General features: G+C 42.2%; 1 protein-coding gene across 2 annotated transcripts in view; it reads right to left on the bottom strand.

Moving 5' to 3' along the window:
* Window positions 1–11,298: 11,298 nt before the first annotated feature.
* The window catches only part of LOC111952858 (excitatory amino acid transporter 2), a 59,219-nt gene continuing 50,060 nt past the window's right edge, over window positions 11,299–20,457 (bottom strand). Inside the window, exons 3-11 of one of the 2 annotated variants that reach the window (XM_023971809.2) lie at window positions 18,031–18,183; window positions 17,491–17,741; window positions 17,145–17,295; window positions 16,713–16,839; window positions 16,291–16,524; window positions 15,907–16,101; window positions 15,390–15,524; window positions 14,379–14,616; window positions 11,299–12,373 (exon numbers count right to left, since the gene is read on the bottom strand). In XM_023971809.2, the coding sequence (XP_023827577.1) occupies window positions 12,287–12,373; window positions 14,379–14,616; window positions 15,390–15,524; window positions 15,907–16,101; window positions 16,291–16,524; window positions 16,713–16,839; window positions 17,145–17,295; window positions 17,491–17,741; window positions 18,031–18,183 (1,571 nt within the window). In that variant the 3' untranslated portion in view covers window positions 11,299–12,286. The remainder of the gene's footprint in view (window positions 12,374–14,378; window positions 14,617–15,389; window positions 15,525–15,906; window positions 16,102–16,290; window positions 16,525–16,712; window positions 16,840–17,144; window positions 17,296–17,490; window positions 17,742–18,030; window positions 18,184–20,457) is intronic. The other variant, XM_023971810.2, reaches the window with a different exon arrangement.

Genomic DNA, 20,457 nt, shown 5'->3' with positions numbered 1-20,457 from the left:
TGCGTGCGTGCGTGCGTGCGTGCGTGCGTGCGTAGAGATAAAGTGCGTTCATAAAGTTACAGGGATATGGGTGGGAGTTTTAAAGGTGGGGGATAGAGGGGCTTGGATGCCCTCTAAGTTCAATAGGAGATTCAGGTTTGAAGGACATTGTTGATACTGTGTCACTCAAAGCTTTTGAGGCATTGGGTTGGAAAATAGACACACGCACCCGCACACTCACAGAAATGTGAAAACTAAACAGATGTGGGTGGATAATTTGGCTCGATGTTCATTGTTTCTGATGATGGGTAAATGTGTGATGTTGTGGCCCACTGATGTCGTTTCTTTTGATATTAACCTTGTGTATATTTCACTTGTTTCCTGTGGATTGGGGTTTTATTTTGTTTTTACAAGAAAACACAATATTACTATTTAAATTTGAGCAGTTTGGATATTATTATTATTTTTGCTTCTGTAAATAATGTATGCGTGTTTTCCAAATGGCTTAGAAATAGTGGTCAATCATCTTTTTGGCACATGCCCTTTAATGATTAAAGAAAAGCTGCCATATTTGAGTTATTTAATCAAATGCAGAATTTAAGGAGGTGTTCAGTTGTGATAGAGCATTTGCAGTAGAGTGGATATTGTATGAATCAACTTGATGTACAGTATTCAAGACTGTGCATTTTAAATACCTTTATTATGATGTCAATTAACATGGTCTGTATACATGATTAAGTCATGTTGGATAGCACACAGGATTGTATGGAATATCAATAGCGTTCGGAGAAATGTAGCAATGCTCAGATTTGGATGTTGCGGTTCACATATATTGTACCATATAATTCACTTCATACTATATTGACAGAAGCGTGCAGTCTACAATGACCTAGCATTGTGTAGTAATGCATTAAACTGTGATGAATATCATCCAATGGCACCTAACAGATAGAGCCCTAGGAGTGCTGGAGCACCTGCCCTTTCGCCCTCCTATGAAACATGTGCCCTTTTGATTGGTGGTGTTTTTAAAAACTAGTTTATTTTTCTCACTTGTAACTTTAAATGCAATGAATTTCTTATAAAAGTAGATAATTTCTCATGAACTCATTAATCTTGAAAAAAAGTCCCCTGCCACCGGAACAGTGCGTTGCTGCGCTTGTCTTCATCACATGCACAAGCTTCCAACCTGTTCTAATATTATATTACAGTATGTAATATGCATAAATATTTGCAGTGTACAAACTTAACATGATAAACAGGAATTACATTTATGCTAAATGGTGGCCCAAAATAACTATCTGAAAGCCACGCTTCCAATAAGCCATGCCTCCAATCTGATAGGTTGCCACCTCCACAATATATTATTCAAAAGGTTCATAATTGAACCCCCCCATCACAAAAAGGTTCCGGCTTGAACCTTTAACACAAGAGTTCCTTGAAGACCCTTTTCAGTTGGAAAGGTTTGCCGGTGGGGCAACCCAAATGGTTGTTCCAGGCACCTTTACTTCTAAGACAGTACCTTAGCGATGATCAGCTGATATAGCCTACCCACCCCAGGAGTGGTTCAGGCTAGCAAAGAAGTAGTGATTCTTTCTAACTTCCTTTCTGGGGTTTTTTGTAAAATGAAAAAAAAATTGAATCTGGCTACAGGAGCAGTAGATATGTATGAAGGGAATTAAGGTCAATTTTTTATTTGACTTTGAACACCTGCCCCATCAAAGGTCTGCGCATTGCCCAGGCACCCAATAACAATTGTTAACTGCCAGCATAACAACCAATCTACAACCCTGAGGAGTGACTGCCTCCCTCACTGACAAAACTATTACAAATGACCAGGACACACAGATGTTACAGTAATGGGCAGTACAGTAGAACTCCAAGAACAGTTCTGGATTGTAATTCTCTGGGTTCCTTTGTAACAAAGGAGCGGAGGCCATCTTGTTTCTGTGGCTTTCCCTTTTATGTGCACCAGATGGAGGGATCAAATCAAATCAAATGTTATTTGTCACATGCTTTGTAAACCACAGGTGTATATGAACAGTGAAATGATTACTTACGGCCCTTCCCAACAAAGCAGTTAAAAAATATTAGAAATAATATAAAAATATAAAAATAATAACATGAAAATAAATGCACAATTAGTAACAATAACTTGTATGATTGTGTGTGGGATGGAGGGTAATGAATGCATGTGTCTCTGGCCAGGAGCTCTGTGTCTCCATACTGATCCAGGTCCCAAAGTGCCCATTGCTCCACACATCTAAATGATTACATATTCATCTTTATGCTGAATCTTTCATTCGTAGGCAAATCACTTCTATGTGTGGTTGTGTGTGGGTATTGTGACAGTACATTTGTCATGCCTTTTGAGTAAGAGGCAACCGATTTGAATCACTCCTTGTGTCCCAAGTTTTTTGAGGGCTTTTTGCCTCCATTTTTGTTTGCTTTCATGTGATTCACTTTGAGAAAAATTTGCTAATAATTTAGTGTAGGAGTGTATAATGATGAATTAACAAAACTTTGTTAATGATAAAGATTTGTAAAGTCATGGATGAAATAAATGTGTATAGAGGAAATTATTGATTGTGATGTTCATTCAGTGAAAAAGGGTGAGAGAGGGAGAGAGGGAGAGAAAAAAATAGAGAGGGAACGGAGAGAAAAGGTCTGAAGTGCTGCTCGGGAGCAGGAAGAAGTATGGTTGCCATGACATCCATGTCATGATGCAAGAGTATGTTTAACCCAGGCAAGATAGAGAGACAACAAGACAAAGACAGCCATTTTGAAAGCTGGAAAGGGCATGTTCTTGTACGTGTCTGTGAGTTTGTGATTTAATTGTGAAAGGTTAAACCAGTCTCATATGGCTACACTTGAGCTAAGCCATCCAATATTCTAAAATAGGTAGGCTAAGTATTCTTGGTGACAATACAACACAAAAAATTGTGAAAGTCTACACAACCCTTGCACAATTTAAAATTAAATCTTCAAAGGGATTAAAGATTAAATGCAGCCTCAGGATATGAGGTCTCCAGTTTGCACATAGTCCAGTGTATTGTTTTTTTATGTGTTATTTCTTACATTGTTACCCCAGGTAATCTTAGGTTTTATTACATACAGTCGGGAGGAACTATTGGATATAAGAGCAACGTCAACTCACCAACATTACGACCAGGAATACGACTTTGCCGAAGCGGATCCTCTGTTTTGCCCACCACCCAGGACAATGGATCGGATCCCAGTCGGCGACCCAAAACAACGACACCGTAGAAGGGGCAGACGGAGCGGTCTTCTGGTCAGGCTCCGTAGACAGGCACATCGCGCACCGCTCCCGAGCATACTACTCGCCAATGTCCAGTCTCTTGACAACAAGGTAGACGAAATCCGTGCAAGGGTAGCCTTCCAGAGAGACATCAGAGACTGTAACGTTCTTTGTTTTACGCAAACATGGCTCACTCGAGACACGCTATCGGAGTCGGTACAGCCAGCTGGTTTCTTCACGCATCGCGGCGACAGAAACAAGCATCTTTCTGGTAAGGAGAAGGGCGGGGTGTATGCCTTATGATTAACGAGACGCCGTGTGATCATAACAACATACAGGAACTCAAGTCCTTCTGTTCAGCTGACTTAGAATTCCTCACAATCAAATGCCGACCGCATTATCTACCTAGAGAATTCTCTTCAATTATAATCACAGCCGCATATACCCCCCCCAAGCAGATACATCGATGGCCCTGAACGAACTTAAAATAACTGTAAACTGGAAAACTGGAAACCACATATCCTGAGGCTGCATTTATTGTAGCTGGGGATTTTAACAAGGCTAATCTGAAAACAGGGCTGCCTAAATTCTATCAGCATATCGATTGCGCAACCAGGGCTGGCAAAACCCTAGATCATTGTTATTCTAACCTCCGCGACGCATATAAGGCCCTCCCCTGCCCTCCTTTCGGAAAAGCTGACCACAACTCCATTTAGTTGCTTCCAGCCTATAGACAGAAACTAAAACAGGAAGCTCCCGCGCTCAGGTCTGTTCAACGCTGGTCCGACCAATCGGATTCCACGCTTCAAGATTGCTTCGATCACGTGGACTGGGATATGTTCCACATTGCGGTGAACAACAACATTGATGAATACGCAGATTCGGTGAGCGGGTTTATTAGCAAGTGCATCGGTGATGTCGTACCCACAGTGTCTATTAAAACATTCCCAAACCAGAAACCGTGGATTGATGGCAGCATTTGTGCAAAACTGAAAGCGCGAACCACTCCTTTTAATCAGGGCAAGGTGACCGGAACATGACCGAATACAAACAGTGTAGCTATTCCCTCCGCAAGGCAATTAAAAATGCTAAGCGTCAGTATAGAGACAAAGTAGGGTTGCAATTCAACGGCTCACGAGAGGTATGTGGCAGGGTCTACAGTCAATCACGAACTATAAAAGGAAAACCAGCCCCGTCGCGGACCAGGATGGCTTGCTCCCAGACAGACTAAACAACTTCTTTGCTCGCTTTGAGGACAATACAGTGCAACTGACACGGCCCGCTACCAAAACCTGGGGGCTGTCCTTCACTGCAGCCGACGTGAGCAAAACATTTAAACGTGTCAACCCTCGCAAGGCTGCAGGCCCAGACGGCATTCCCAGCCGCGTCCTCAGAGCATGCGCAGACCAGCTGGCTGGTGTGTTTACGGACATATTCAATCAATCCTTATCCCAGTCTGCTGTCCTCACATGTTTCAAGAGTGCCACCATTGTTCCTGTTCCCAAGAAAGCTAAGGTAACTGAGCTAAATGACTATCGCCCTGTAGCACTCACTTCCGTCATCACGAAGTGTCTTGAGAGACTAGTCAAGGACCATATCACCTCCATCCAACCTGACACCCTAGGCCCACTCCAATTTGCTTACCGCCCCAATAGGTCCACAGATGACGCAATCGCAATCACACTGCACATTGCCCTAACCCATCTGGACAAGAGGAATACCTATGTGAGAATGCTGTTCATCGACTACAGCTCAGCATTTAACACCATAGTACCCTCCAATCTCGTCATCAAGCTCGAGACCCTGGGTCTCGACCCCGCCCATGTGCAACGGGTCCTGGACTTCCTGACGGGCCGCCCCCAGTGGTGAGGTAGATAACAACATCTCCACCCCGCTGATCCTCAACACTGGGGCCTCACAAGGGTGCGTTCTCAGTCCTCTCCTGTACTCCCTGTTCACCCACGACTGCATGGGCATGCACGCCTCCAACTCAATCATCAAGTTTGCAGACGACACTACAGTGGTAAGCTGATTACCAACAACAACGGACAGTCTACAGAGGAGGATGAGGGCCCTCGGAGTTGGTGTCAGGAAAATAACCTCACACTCAATGTCAACAAAACAAAGAGAATGATCATGAACTTCAGGAAATAGCAGAGGGAGCACCCCCCTATCCACATCGACGGGACAGTAGTGGAGAGGTTGTAAGTTTTAAATTCCTCGGCGTACACATCACGGACAACTGAATTGGTCCAACCACACAGACAGCGTGGTGAAGAAGGCCAGCAGCGCCTTCTCAACCTCAGGAGCTGAAGAAATTCAGCTTGTCACCAAAAACACTCACAAACTTTTACAGATGCACAATCGAGAGCATCCTGTCGGGCTAACACCGCCTGGTACGGCAACTGCTCCGCCCACAACCGTAAGGCTCTCCAGAGGGTAGTGAGGTCTGCACAACGCATCACCGGTGGCAAACTACCTGCCCTCCAGGACACCTACACCACCCGATGTCACAGGAACCAAAAAGATCATCAAGGACAACAACACCTGAGCAACTGCCTGTTCTCCCCGCTATCATCCAGAAGGCGAGGTCAGTACAGGTGCATCAAAGCAGGGACCGAGAGACTGAAAACAGCTTCTATCTCAGGCCATCTCAAAGCCATCACTACATTTGAGTCTAGCTGCCTGCAACATACTGACTAAACTCCAGCCACTTAAATAATGGAAAAATGTATGTAATAAATGTATCACTAGCCACTTTAAACAATGCCACTTCATATAATGTTTACATAGCCTACATTACTCATCTCATATGTATATACTGTACTCTATACCATCTACTGCATCTTGCCTATGCCGTTCTATACCATCACTCATTCATATATTTTTTTATGTACATATTCTTATTCATTCCTTTACACTTGTGTGTATAAGGTAATTGTTGAGAAATTGTTGGGTTAGATTACTCGTTGGATATTACTGCATTGTCGGAACTAGAAGCACAAGCATTTCACTAAACTCGCATTAACATCTGCTAACCATGTGTATGTGACAAATAAAATGTGTTTTGATTTGTTGTTCCTTGAGAGCTGTCGCGGTGGCGGCTTGGATGTGGGGGGATATACACGTCAGAGACGATGACCGAAGAAAATTCTCTCGGGAGGTAATGCGGTTGACATTTTATGGTGAGGTATTCCAGATCAGGACTTTCACCACTTTCCCAGGGAGTTCTTTCTTCCTGTCTGCACGATAGACAGAGAACCCCGCTTTGGACTTCTGAAGATTTTTGCAATTTTCTCTTTGAAATTCTATGCAGAAAACAAAAATCAAAACATTGTTAACTGAGCTGAAGTATTTATCATATTCTTCTGTGCATCAGTATTAAAACTTCTTCTGGGCAGGTGGGACGGTAGCGTCCCACCTCGACAACATCCGGTGAAATTGCAGAGCATGAAATACAGAAATACTCATAATAAACATTCATAAATCGTTTTGTTCAGTAATCCACTGGCTCAAAGGCGGTTACAACAGGCAGACGAATAGATCCAAATAGTGTACGGTTAAATAAAAGTGAAAAAAAAAGAAAAAAAAATACAAAACAGCAGGGATTTTCTCTCTGTAGAGATTTTCTTTATGCATCACCTGCTTTAAACTGTAAGTATTATGTGTGTCATGATGGTGGTTTGTCTTCTGTTGTTTGCACTGTGGTTTTAAGTTTAAACTTTAACCTGGTTTAGGTGTGTGGCAGGTGTATTGAATTATAGAGAAGTGTCAATCAGTTTACAACAAGTGTGCTCACCTATCATTCAGTTGATATTGTTACTCCTGTGTATAGAGTTTTCTGTTTGTCCTCCAGTTCGTATGTTTGGCTTGTCTTTAATGCTAGAAATGCAGAGCAATACAGTAAATTAAGGAAATGTGTCCATACTACTTATTCATTTTCATCAATACAATAATAATTCATCACCTTTGTTACGCTTTTGTTAAGTTTTGTACCGGTATCAATCTATTTCTCTATATTAATCTGTCTATTTCTCGAGCTCTATCTCAATGGAGATGTGGGGGAAGGACACTCATAATTACTGAGCTTTAATTGGAGAAGCACCACAGAGACAGGGGTCCAGTAGAGCCAGAGCAAAAGGCTGCAGTGAATTATTCATAACTTGTCAGTAAAAGATTTGTGTGTGTGTGTGTGTGTGTGTGTGTTGTGTGTGTGTGTGTGTGTGTGTGTGTGTGTGTGTGTGTGTGTGTGTGTGTGTGTGTGTGTGTGTGTGTGTGTGTGTGTTGTGCGTGTCAATCAACTGACAGTCACTCAGAGTACAGTACAGTATGCCATGAAAAGTCAGGACTTTATAGTTGGGAGAATGTATAAAGGTAGCAATTATACAGTACAATATTCCATTTTGGTCTCAGTCTTGTAAGTTGTGTTCATCAAAAAATAAAAAAGGACAGACCGCATTTAGTTATGAATCAACATTTATTAGTTATCATAATCATATGTACACCAAAGGTACAACACTTATTGATATGAACATACTTTAATACCACAGAGCTGGTAAAGAAAATTATTCATATATGTTTTGCATTTATTTTTTAATATTCTATCTCCCCCCCACGTAAGCTCTCCCTTTACATCAATATTACAACAACAACTTTTCAAATAGATAGGTTATCAGGATACTCAGGATGATCCTATCAGAAAGACAGAGACTTCTGTAGAATACAGACTTATAGATATAAAGATCTACTGGCTACTCTTAGAAATACTGTGCCAATCAATAACCATTTTGACATCGTTTACTTAATATATTGGATTTGTTGGTGCGTGCAGACAATTGTGATGACAATTAGGAAAAGCAAAAAGGCAAATTGATCAATATGTGTCTGGAGGGTTTATTGAAATGGTGCTGGTGGTTTGAAAGTGCTGGTTCGACAGAGGCTAGTGCATGGATATGACACTTGGGCTCACTACTGTTACAGTTGAACTCTTAGGCAGAATCTAAACATGAACCTTTACTGTTTGGTGTAGATATCCATGTCTTGTAATTACCACAGCATAGTACATACTGCACAAGACAAGATGGTGGACACTAACAGTGTGTTGGTGTTCTCTGGTAGAAAGTCTAGAATGAATTTTTGACCAGGATATGGGCAATCAACTGAGGAGATATATTTTGGCAGGTACTACACCTGACATTCTGATCAGATTTGCTATTTCAGTCATATTGAAGTAACGAACAGCTCGGCTGTGCTTGTTTCATTAGTTAATAGTACGTACAGGGTCAATTTGATGTTTCTCTTCTTCTGCAAACCTAGTCATGATAACATCCACATCTCACCAAATTAGAAAGAGCCCACCACCCCATATGCACTCCCTTCTTTAATCAGATACTTTCCTTCCTCTTTCGCTTTGTCTTTCCAGTTCAACATGTTTGCTTCAAAATCATTGTAACCTCTGGAACGTTCTGCAGTGCCATTGAACAGAGTAATTATATATATATATATTTATGTACAGTGAAAAGGAATGCACGCAACATATCTCCATGGAACAAACATTCAAAACGCTTACATTAGATACAAAACAATATATTTATATATTGGTGTGTGACAGCTAAGTGAGACAACTAGTTAACAGCTATTAAATTTAAAAAATAAAATAAAAATTCTTGCACATTATTTTCTATACATTTTGACTAATCTATTTTTATTCAGAACATAGATTATATTTTTCTAGAGGATTACAAAAAATGTCACAGCAATTCATTTCTATTTCTACATACCATGTCAACACCCCCCCAAATAAAACAAACAAAAAAAAATATCTGTTACCTACAATATATACACAAAGTGCAAGGAGGCACCTCAATATCATGCTTTTAAGATAGTGGTGTAAAAAAATTATACTCATTTTTTACTTCATGCAAACAGTGAGTTTGAACATAATAGTGGTCCAACACTCAATCCCCATTGATGACATACTGGTCTGCATCCGCTCCCTACTGGAGGACTTGTTACTGAAGGTCACAAGGTCAAAGGTTAGGCCCTAGGGCCATCGGGGGTTTCAATGCTGTGCTCTTTAGCTCACTCATTGCATGTAAGAATGTGTGTGGTGACCTTCCAGGTTTAAGTGTGTAAGTGTGTGTGTATGCGTGTGTGTGAGTGCGTGTGTGTGTGCGAGTGTGCATGKGTGAGTGTGTGTATTTGCATCTGTGTGTCTGTGTGTGATGGCAGTTATACAAGCTCAAAAGCAACGTGGCGTAGATCTTCTGACTGAGAAAGTGTTTAAGGTAACTAAGGGACTGTGTACTGCACTATGAACGTGAGTGTTCATTGTTCTAGTGTTACTTTAATCAGCATTGTCATGACGGTCAAACTGACTGCACAGTTTAGAGTTAACATCTTCAAGGCAAGGTTGTCATTGAGCAAAATGATCAAAACAAGACAAGAGAGCAGGACACGACACGGATAAAGAAATCACATCCACACCTGCAGAACGCCTCACCTGCACAAAACATCTCTCATACAATCACATATGCACATTAAATATTAGCAGCCGGTGATCTAACTTTGTGTGTGTTTCTCTTTTTAGACATTTATGTTCCATTAGGGGGATAGAATTCTCCTACCTAATAGTTGGGAAGCCTGCAGTGAACATTTCAGGCATCCAGATGACTGCTCTACAGTAGTAACCATATGAGACCAATGATACACATAGCTGCAGCATACAGGGTTTCTGAGAACAGTCGTCAGCATCTGTGGTAAGAGGTTAGAGTTGTTTAATCACTAAGGAGACCCCTCTAAGGGTCTGGAAAAAAACTGTTYTGATGTAATACCTCCACCTGGCCACTAGTTGTGCAGGGAGTTATCAACCTGTTGAAACTTGCACTTTTATTTAAGCTCTGTGGTTGTTCTGTACCATCTTTGATAAAATATGTGTCTTTGTGCTTTCATGCAAAAAGGGAACCCAAGAAAGTTTGAGTCACTGGAATGTTAATGTTGAAAATTTTGCAAGTTTTTGTGTGCTGTTCCTAACAAGAATCCCTTAATAAAAGTAGCTTACTTATGAATAGTTGTAAAGGGAAACTTTATCTCTGTCATATAGGTGTAAGTATACAAAAAATCTCTTTAAAAAATGTCAAGGTGGTAAACAGTCAACGTGTTCAAAGTCAAGCATTCATATCCAACTTGTGCTATACAAMGCAATTGTCAATGGCCTAATTTCTTTCATGAGCAGCTAAACGTGTTGAGGACTTTGAAAGTGTCTCTCTCAATTCCAAGGAGTTCATGCTAAAGCCTGAGTATAGTTTCCCTTATTGGGTTCCTCAAATTATGAATGATGAATGTGAAAAGAGATCAGTGTCAAAAAGGGATACAAAAATCAGACAGAACTAGTTTATACTCAAAGCTGCAATTGTGCTATATGGACTCAGTATTCAATGTATATTCTGTTTTTGTATTCTGTTTTATTAAAACAACTTCATTTGTGCTTTATATTTTTAAACAAATTATGGTTCTAGATATATTTCTAGATCCTTCCCAAAAACTCTTGGTTCTCATTTTTGTTGGCCTCACATCATGAAATTGATAGCTTCAGAATATCTGGGAGGGGTATAATAAATACTTCCTAGTACTTTGAACTAATTAATATGAAATACAGCCCTGAACTGAAGATATTGATATATTTGTATTTGTGGACAAATTTTAACTTTACTTTTGATTTTCATGTCTTGCAGTAATTGCGGGGCAGAGAGCTTTATCAATTTCTTAGTAGCTAATTTGGAAGTTTAAATGAGTGATGAGACACTTTCTACCTGGAGTTAGCTACAAATGGATTGTGTGCAGAGTAAGAAACCCCAAAAGACGATATCAATGACTGTCAGTGAAGTCATGGAGGCGTTTCAAAGGCTTCTGGCTTGATTTATCATATGCCTGTTTGGTCCTTATTAGTCATGGGGAGATATGTCATGTTCTCACTCCCATCCCATACACACACAGACACCCCCCCCCCCCCCCCCCCCCCCCCCCCCCCTTAATATATCCACTCCCCCACACCCCCCCCCCACACACACACACACACAAATCACACACACACAAATCACACACACAAAAATCACACAGATACAGTATATAATCTCACACTAGAGGCGACATTGAAAAAGTCCCTCTCCCTTACAGTAGTCAACAAAATGTATAACAATAAAAAAGGGAGGAGAGGTTCCATGTTTCTTTTGTATTTTGTGCTTTTCAGAGAACGTGTGCTTGTGGAGTAAGGCTCAGTCTGCAGACCCTGCCTTATCTCTACATTCTACATTATCACCAATGTGGTTCCCCCATGGGATTGTGGGTAATAGCAGGTAGCAAAGACACTCAGATAGGTTACAGGGGCTCTGTCAGGTATAGGTAAAAGGTTATCTTGTGAGGTAAAAGGGGCCAGGGGTCAAATAACAGCTGTCAACTGTGGTATCATTGGTAATAGTAATGACACGCTTCTAAAACATATAATGTGGAGTTTGATAAAGGCATACCTTATGTTTAGCATGATTCAAACTCTTATGTCCCACACTCCGTCTGTTGTTAGACTGCCAGACTGCCAGATTGCCAGTGTCAAACTCACAGCTACCATCACACTCTGAAGGACTGTTGTTCCAGTGTTACTCCCCCACACACTGACCCCCCCCCCCCTGTTTTGAATGCAGTGCTCTCATAAAAACAATTCTAGGAATAATTTAAGTAACAGTTTGTTTTTCTCTTCCCACCCTCCCTCCCAAGCCTTGATGTCCGTTGTTCAAGTGTTTGCTATGATGCACACATTAGTGTTCTAACAGGTAAAACATGCCTCTGTTATCGTTTCACTGATAAGTTAATTAGTATTATTCATCTCAGTCAGTCAGATAGATGGTTAGAAACACTGTAAAGGGACTAATAAAAATGCAAAATAAAGCTACATAAGAAAAACAATTAGTAGTTCTGTTCGCATGACTCTTTTTTTTCGTTCACTCATTTTTTCACCAGATAGGAAAGCCTGTGGAGCTGGGGATCTGTGTGCTGGCTTTATTCACGTTTCCGGGGTTCCTCCTCAACAAGTGTGCGCTCCGCCACGGCTGCCGCAGCAGTAGAGCCGTTAGTGGCCAAGGTTACCTGAAAGCAATCACCATGGAGATCTAAACAGCAGGTTCACACATTTGCGTGAACAGGCACAGTGCATGTTTCATGATCTGGACTTAATGCTTTTGAGCACAGACACCAGAAGAACTGTAAAACAACTATGATCTTTTGGTTTGCATTTAATTGCACATGCAGTATATACTTAAAGCCTTTTACTTTAAATGGTATATCATTTGCAATGGTTTTATTTAAAAACTATCATAAGAAAAAATTGGTTCTGTACTCCAATGATAACATTTAAGATAACATAGAAGACAGGTGTATTCTGAAGGTATCAGGAAGCCCTGGACAACCACTGAGGATCATGCTGATGGAAGAACGGAAGTCTTAACAACGAGCACCAACCCTTTCTACTGACCTGAGAACAATCAACATATAATCACAACTTTGGCATGCAGTGACATATATAACATTTCTTAAATACAACGAAAAAGATACATAGAAAACAAGGTACAAAATACAACAAAACGAGTGCAATGTTATGTTTTAGTCTGTACACATTATTTTGCAAAGCGTTCTACAATGGTCTGCGTCTTTGGATAAATGTTAGAACAGTTATTTGAGGTAATTTATATACAGCCAAGACATACAAGAAAATAAAGAGAGAAAACATTGGAAGAAAACAGCCTTTGTGCCATGCTTCGCTAGTTTAATGGATGYATACAAAAATGTCAGAATATATTGTCTTGGTCTGACCATTGGAGTGCAAGGGCCTCAGTGTTGCTAAGCAACACCCTTGATCCTGTAATAAATGAATGGGTTCATCAGTAGGCCCTTTGATAGTAGGGCCTGCTGCACTAGAAAACAAGCAGCCCAAATTCCTCCACATTATAATAGCAGCCAACACTTTCCTTGATCTATTCAAACAGTGGATTCAAAGTGTTACTGTTTCAGATTCTGCATGAGCTACTTTGCATCTTCCAATTTTGCAAGACAGATTTCTCACAACGAGCAAGAATAGCTAGTGTGTAAATGCAAAAGCATGTCAACTCTAAAGACTGAGAATCACTCAGTCCCAGTCTGGACGGTGCCAGGGCTCAGTCAATATATGCAATGCTAATGAAGGACTATATCGCATTCTCTGAATATTTATATCCCAACACAAATTACATTCTCTTTAAAATGACACATTTAGACAGAGGACTTTAAGTCATTTTAAGGGATATGACAGAGTATGAAGAGAATGCACCGCTACAGCATCTTTCTCATAAACCTCACAAAAGCTAATTTGATCACAAATTGATAAATGATGCCCCGAAGCAGCAGGAGTAATCCAGCACAGCCTCTGAAGCAGCCCGGGGAAAGACCTTAAGCCCCATCATTTGACAAGGGATTTGGGGCCAGAGATGTGGGGGTGAAACCTGCATGTGTAGTGAAGGGGGGTGGAGGTTTCCTGGGGCTCATCACGTAATTTCCTGAGGCCCTAGCTTAGATGGCTTTTCCTCTCTCTCAGATCCAACCCCAGCAGGTTGAAAGGGAAGGAACAAGGCTGGGAGGAGAGTGGGGGAGTTGGGGCAYAGCTAAGATTGTGCATTAGGGCAGAGCTAAGATTGCACTGCTTTTCATTGACATTATGAAAAAAGCATTTACATTTGTTCTGTTTTGGTTAGCACACGGATTTGGATTTGCACTTGTACTTGTGAGTGATGCTGTCTCACTTTGTGGGTTGCCTTTTTTCTGTCTTGCAATTTTTCACAAGAGGTGTTTGTGGTATTTACATGAACAGAAATACCTTCTGCAAGTTTGGAATGTATTCTTAGTCATAAAAATGACACAAAAGCTGCTACCAAGGGAATGCACACTGAAATATATACAGCACGTGTATTTTTTTGGTCTTTTTCAGATTTTCTTCTTAAAATAACGCTGTGTGTATATACAGTGGCATCAGACAAACATGAAAAAGAAAAGGTGCAGTTCGAGCATGCAGCATGTTAGGTGTCTATATACAAGTATCTATGTGCGTAAGCGTGAATTGTACCTTGCACTCATCTACTACGACTGAATTGTGAGCGGCATACTGGACGCACTGGTTGGAGTTGTTTTCGTGGTGGTTCTTGAGGTCATCATAGTAGGACGAGGTCTTGTTCATCATCTCGATGTCGCCCGACTTGCCATGTGTAGCGTCCAGCTCATCCAGCTCAGCCTTGGACAGGTGGTACACGATACCCGCGCCATACGAGTCTCCCACCACATTCACCGAGGTACGGAACCGGTCCCTGGGATAGGAAAAAGGAATGGTTGGGAATACACCAGTGTTGTGTAAAAACAAAATGGTTTGGATAGGGGTAGAACAAATTTAAATAACAATCATTGAAAGCATGGTGTACATACACTGACTGTACCAAACATTAAGGACATCTTCCTAGTATTGAGTTGCTCCCCCTCCTTCCTCCAACCCCCCCTCGCCCTCAGAACAGCATACATTTGTTGGGGAATGGACTCTTCAAGGTGTCGAAAGCATTCCACAGGGATTCTGGCCCATGTTGACTCCAATGCTTCCCACAGTTGTGTCAAGTTGGCTGCATGTCCTTTGGGTTGTGGAACATTCTTGATACACACGGGAAACTGTGAAAAACCCAGCAGCATTGCAGTTCTTGACACAAACTGGTGTGTCTGGCACCCACTACCATACCCCGTTCAAAGGCACTTAAATATTGTGTCTTGCTCATTCACCCTCTGAATGGCACACATACACAATCCATTTCTTAATTGTCTCAAGACTTAAAAATCATTCTTTAACCTGTCTCCTCCCCTTCATCTACACTGATTGAAGAGGATTTAACAAGTGACATCAATAAGTGATCATAACTTTCGCCTGGATTCACCTGGTCAGTATATGTCATGGAAAGAGCAGATGTCCTTAATGTTTTGTATAGAGTACTCAGTGTATACAATAAGCTCATTTTTACTTTTAATGCATATGACTACATGCACTTGGTATGACTACATGCACTTGGTTCTGAGTCACTAGCAATGCAGATCAACTTACAGGAGCCAGTCAACAGCAACCAGCAGGCTGATGTCCTGAGTTGGCAGGCCGACTGCAGTGAGGATCAGAAGCATAGTCACCAGTCCGGCACTGGGAATACTGGCCGCACCAACACTGGCCAGGGTAGCTGTCAGACTGCATGGGGAGAAAGAGAGGCAAGAGAGAAACAACTTCATGGTTAAAATTGCTCTACAGATTAAGTTTATAAGTCCAAAGGCCAATGACTGTCTTAATTAAAGAGCTAATGGGTACAGCTACTTCATGAAACACGTTCAGACTGAGATGGTGTGACTATAATAATAATATAGTGACTTAGAATATTGGGACTGGCATCACAGATTGTGTGCTCAATTCCTGCATGATCCATTAACACATAACTATGTATGCTAACTGTACGTGTCTTTGAATAATAGTGTTCCCTAAATGTAATGTCATGTTTATGTCATTACTTACATTAAGAAGGTAGGCAGTGAAACTCCCACCCTGATCAGAAAATATGTTCTATAGCAGTCCCTACCTGACAGTGACGATCTGACCAGCATCCAGGTAGATGTTGTTCATCTGGGCGATAAAGATGGCTGCCACGGCCTCGTAGAGGGCGGTTCCGTCCATGTTGATGGTGGCGCCGACAGGGAGCACGAAACGGGTGACTCTCTTATCGATGCCCAAGTTTTCCTCCAGGCAACGGAAGGTGACAGGCAGTGTACCAGCACTGACAGAGACAAACACAGGTACAGTAGGAGAGAGTAATGCTGTTGCGTACAGTATATTCCACAACATTCAGCACAGATATGAAAGATTTGACAGATGTTATACTTTTCTATATAAGGTTATCTGTAAATTTACAGTGACAGCAGTTAGATAGCGTAAATAGTGAGGCATCCATGTTTGTGGCCCTTGCCTGGAGGCTGTCCCCAAGGCAGTGATCCAGGCCTGGAAGATGCCCATGAAGAAGGTGTAGGGGTTTTTCCTGACAATGGCAAAGTAGATGGCAGGCAGGAAGATGGCTCCGTGGATGATCAAGCCCACGATCACGGTCACCATGTACATCCCCAGCTGCCTAGCAACCACCTCCAGGTCATCAATGGAGATGATCTTACCACAGATCAGGCAGCAGATACCGAAGGGAGAGTACCTAGGGGCAGAGGAGAGGTTTAATAATGTATACATTCTGATGAGAAAGATGTATCCATCTCAGTCAACGTCTACAATATATGCCAGATTATCAAATGMAGATGTACAAACACTCATAAAGTAGACACACATGTCTATGACTAGCATAAATCCATACAGAATGTGCTTGAAAGGCTAAATATCTCTTACCACATGATCATGATAACCAGGTTCATAACAATCTCGTTGAGGATGTTGAAGAACTCCAGCATGAGCTTGGCCCTCTCTCCCATCTTCCCCATGCAGATGCCGAAGGCAATGAAGAAGCCAATCACTCCTGCATCACACAATCACGAGAGAGAATCACAGCTGGGAATGAGCATAGTAAATGGGCTCACAGAGAGATATGGAGAGAGAGGATCGTAGTGAATGGAGAAACTATTTTTAGGACGATTAATAAAAATATGATACAGTTAGTGAGGCAGAATGAGCTGCACCCAGGGCTCCGTTGAGGTGTGATATGATGAGATGCACTGGTTTATTCTCAGACAAAGAAGTAAAGACAATTTAAAAGTGCTGTTTTTTTCAGTTGGGCGGTTGTAGAAACAATTGCGACCTGGTCCAAAAGAGAAGCCGCCATACCTAACACGTTCATGCCACTCTTGAACTGGAGGGACTTCTTGATGATGAACTCAGGCTCCTTGGTGGCGTTGGACAGGAGGCCCTCCAAGGTGGTAGTGGCATTGATGTCTTCCTCAATCACCTTCTCCACCTTCTTAGTGACTGTTTGGATCTGAGGTTGGACAAGAGAAGACAGAAAAGTCTTTAATATCTTACATCTCAATCCATCTTAACTTTTGGTAACTAGGATTAAGGACGCAAAGAGAAAATGTGTTCTTCATAAAACTGAATCGTTCTGGGAGTGCCTCACCCAGGCCATTATTGACTCGCCTGGTTAAATATTTCTGGGTGATTTAGTGTACTGTACCTGCTGGAAGCAGGCCTGCACCAGGTTCTCAGGGAACAGGTTCCTGATGAGGTCAAAGAAGGCATCCAGGCTGGACACATCATCGTGCTTTTGGCCATCTCCCAGCTGCTCCTTCATCTTGGGGTTTCCAGGGTGTATGACCAGCACTAGGATGACTCCCAGCACTGCAGCAATCACCGTGGTGGACATGTAGTAGACCATTGCCCTGGTGCCCAGGCGACCGCTAGACTTGGCATCTAGACCAGCCAGACCTGCAGCCAAAACAAGCCATTTTAAGCCTTGCATTTCTCCTCTATTGTATCTAATATGTGTTGATATAGAAGTGTGAAATAAGTGTACTAAGTTACTTTTGAAGTGCTAATAGTGAAAGACGATGATTGATACTGTGGCAATTAATAAATAATAAACTGAATAAACTGTATTTAAAAAAACAAAATGTTTTATATCGGCATTAAAATATCGGTCTATAGTTACTGTATATATTAGGAGAAACAGCAGTTCTCTCTCTTCTGTTGAACCCATGACTCTACCATACTGTACCTGTGATTAAGCTGGAGACGATGAGAGGCAGGATCAACATCTTCAGCATCCTCATCAGGATGTCTCCAGGGAACGCAATCACCATGACAATGTCTGGGTGGATGGGAGAGGCATAACGAAGCAGCATCCCAGACACAGCCCCCAGAATCACACCTGGAGAATGAGAGGGGGAAGAGGGGGTCAGTTTCTATGAAGTGGTGTGAAAAAATGCTGTGTCTGGGAATGAGAGAAACACCATAAGACGAGAGGGGAACCAATGCTAAAGAGAGACCAGAGACAGCAGTTCAGAGAGAGAGAGAGCAGTGGCGAGGAGGTCCTGTGCCACAGTGTTCATAACAAACATAGAGCAGGGAAGGCAAGATGTATACGAAATGCTTCAGTCTGGTTTTAGACCCCATCATAGCCCTGAGACTGCACTTGTGAAGGTGGTAAATGACCTTTTAATGGCGTCAGACTGAGGCTCTGCATCTGTCCTCGTGCTCCTAGACCTTAGTGCTGCCTTTGATACCATCGATCACCACATTCTTTTGGAGAGATTGGAAACCCAAATTGGTCTACACGGACAAGTTCTGGCCTGGTTTTGATCTTATCTGTCGAAAAGATATCAGTTTGTCTCTGTGAATGGTTTGTCCTCTGACAAATCAACTGTACATTTCGGTGTTCCTCAAGGTTCCGTTTTAGGACCACTACTGTTTTCACTATATAGTTTACCTCTTGGGGATGTCATTCGAAAACATAATGTTAACTTTCACTGCTATGCGGAAGACACACAGCTGTACATTTCAATGAAACATGGTGAAGCCCCAAAATTGCCCTCACTAGAAGCCTGTGTTTCAGACATAAGGAAGTGGATGGCTGCAAACTTTCTACTTTTAAACTCGGAAAAACAGAGATGCTTGTTCTAGGTCCCAAGAAACAAAGAGATCTTCTGTTGAATCTGACAATTAATCTTGATGGTTGTAAAGTCGTCTCAAATAAAACTGTGAAGGACCTCAGTGTTATTCTGGACCCTGATCTCTCTTTTGACGAACATATCAAGACTGTTTCAAGGACAGCTTTTTTTCCATCTACATAACATTGCAAAAATCAGAAACTTTCTGTCCAAAGAATTATGCAGAAAAATTCATCCATGCTTTTGTTACTTCTAGGTTAGACTACTGCAATGCTCTACTTTCCGGCTACCCGGATAAAGCACTAAATAAACTTCAATTAGTGCTAAATACGGCTACTAGAATCCTGACTAGAACCAAAACATTTGATCAATTACTCCAGTGCTAGCCTCCCTACACTGGCTTCCTGTTAAGGCAAGGCTGATTTCAAGGTTTTACTGCTAACCTACAAAGCATTACATGGGCTTGCTCCTACCTATCTTTCCGATTTGGTCCTGCCGTACATACCTACACGTACGCTACGGTCACAAGACGCAGGCCTCCTAATTGTCCCTAGAATTTCTAAGCAAACAGCTGGAGGCAGGGCTTTCTCTCTATAGAGCTCCATTTTTATGGAATGGTCTGCCTACCCATGTGAGAGACGCAGACTCGGTCTCAACTTTTAAGCTTTACTGAAGACTCATCTCTTCAGTTGGTCATATGATTGAGTGTAGTCTGGCCCAGGAGTGTGAAGGTGAACGGAAAAAGCTCTGGAGCAACGAACCGCCCTTGCTGTCTCTACCTGGCCAGTTCTCCTCTCTCCACTGGATTCTCTGCCTCTCACCCTATTACAGGGGCTGAGTCACTGGCTTACTGGTGCTCTTTCATGCCGTCCCTAGGAGGGGTGCGTCACTTGAGTGGGTTGAGTCACTGACGTGATCTTCCTGTCTGGGTTGGCGCCCCCCCTTGGGTTGTGCCGTGGCGGAGATCTTTGTGGGCTATACTCAGCCTTGTCTCAGGATGGTACGTTGTGGTTGAAGGTATCCCTCGAGTGGTGTGGGGGCTGTGCTTTGGCAAAGTGGGTGGGGTTATATCCTTCCTGTTTGGCCCTATCCGGGGGGTATCATCGGATGGGGCCACAGTGTCTCCTGACCCCTCCTGTCTCAGCCTCCAGTATTTATGCTGCAGTAGTTTATGTGTCGGGGGGCTAGGGTCAGTTTGTTATATCTGGAGTACTTCTTCTGTCTTATCCGGTGTCCTGTGTGAATTTAAGTAGGCTCTCTCTAATTCTCTCTTTCTCTCTTTCTTTCTCTCTCTCAGAGGACCTGAGCCCTAGGACCATGCCTCAGGACTACCTGGCATGATGACTCCTTGCTGTCCCCTGTCCACCTGGCCGTGCTGCTGCTCCAGTTTCAACTGTTCTGCATGGGGCTATGGAACCCTGACGTGTTCACCGGACGTGCTACCTGTCCCAGACCTGCTGTTGTTCAACTCTCTAGAGACAGCAGGAGTGGTAGAGATACTCTAAATGATCGCTATGAAAAGCCAACTGACATTT

Source organism: Salvelinus sp. IW2-2015, linkage group LG26 (genome assembly GCF_002910315.2).
Source record: "Salvelinus sp. IW2-2015 linkage group LG26, ASM291031v2, whole genome shotgun sequence".
NCBI lineage: Eukaryota > Metazoa > Chordata > Actinopteri > Salmoniformes > Salmonidae > Salvelinus > Salvelinus sp. IW2-2015.
This window is presented reverse-complemented; position numbering and strand designations above follow the sequence as displayed.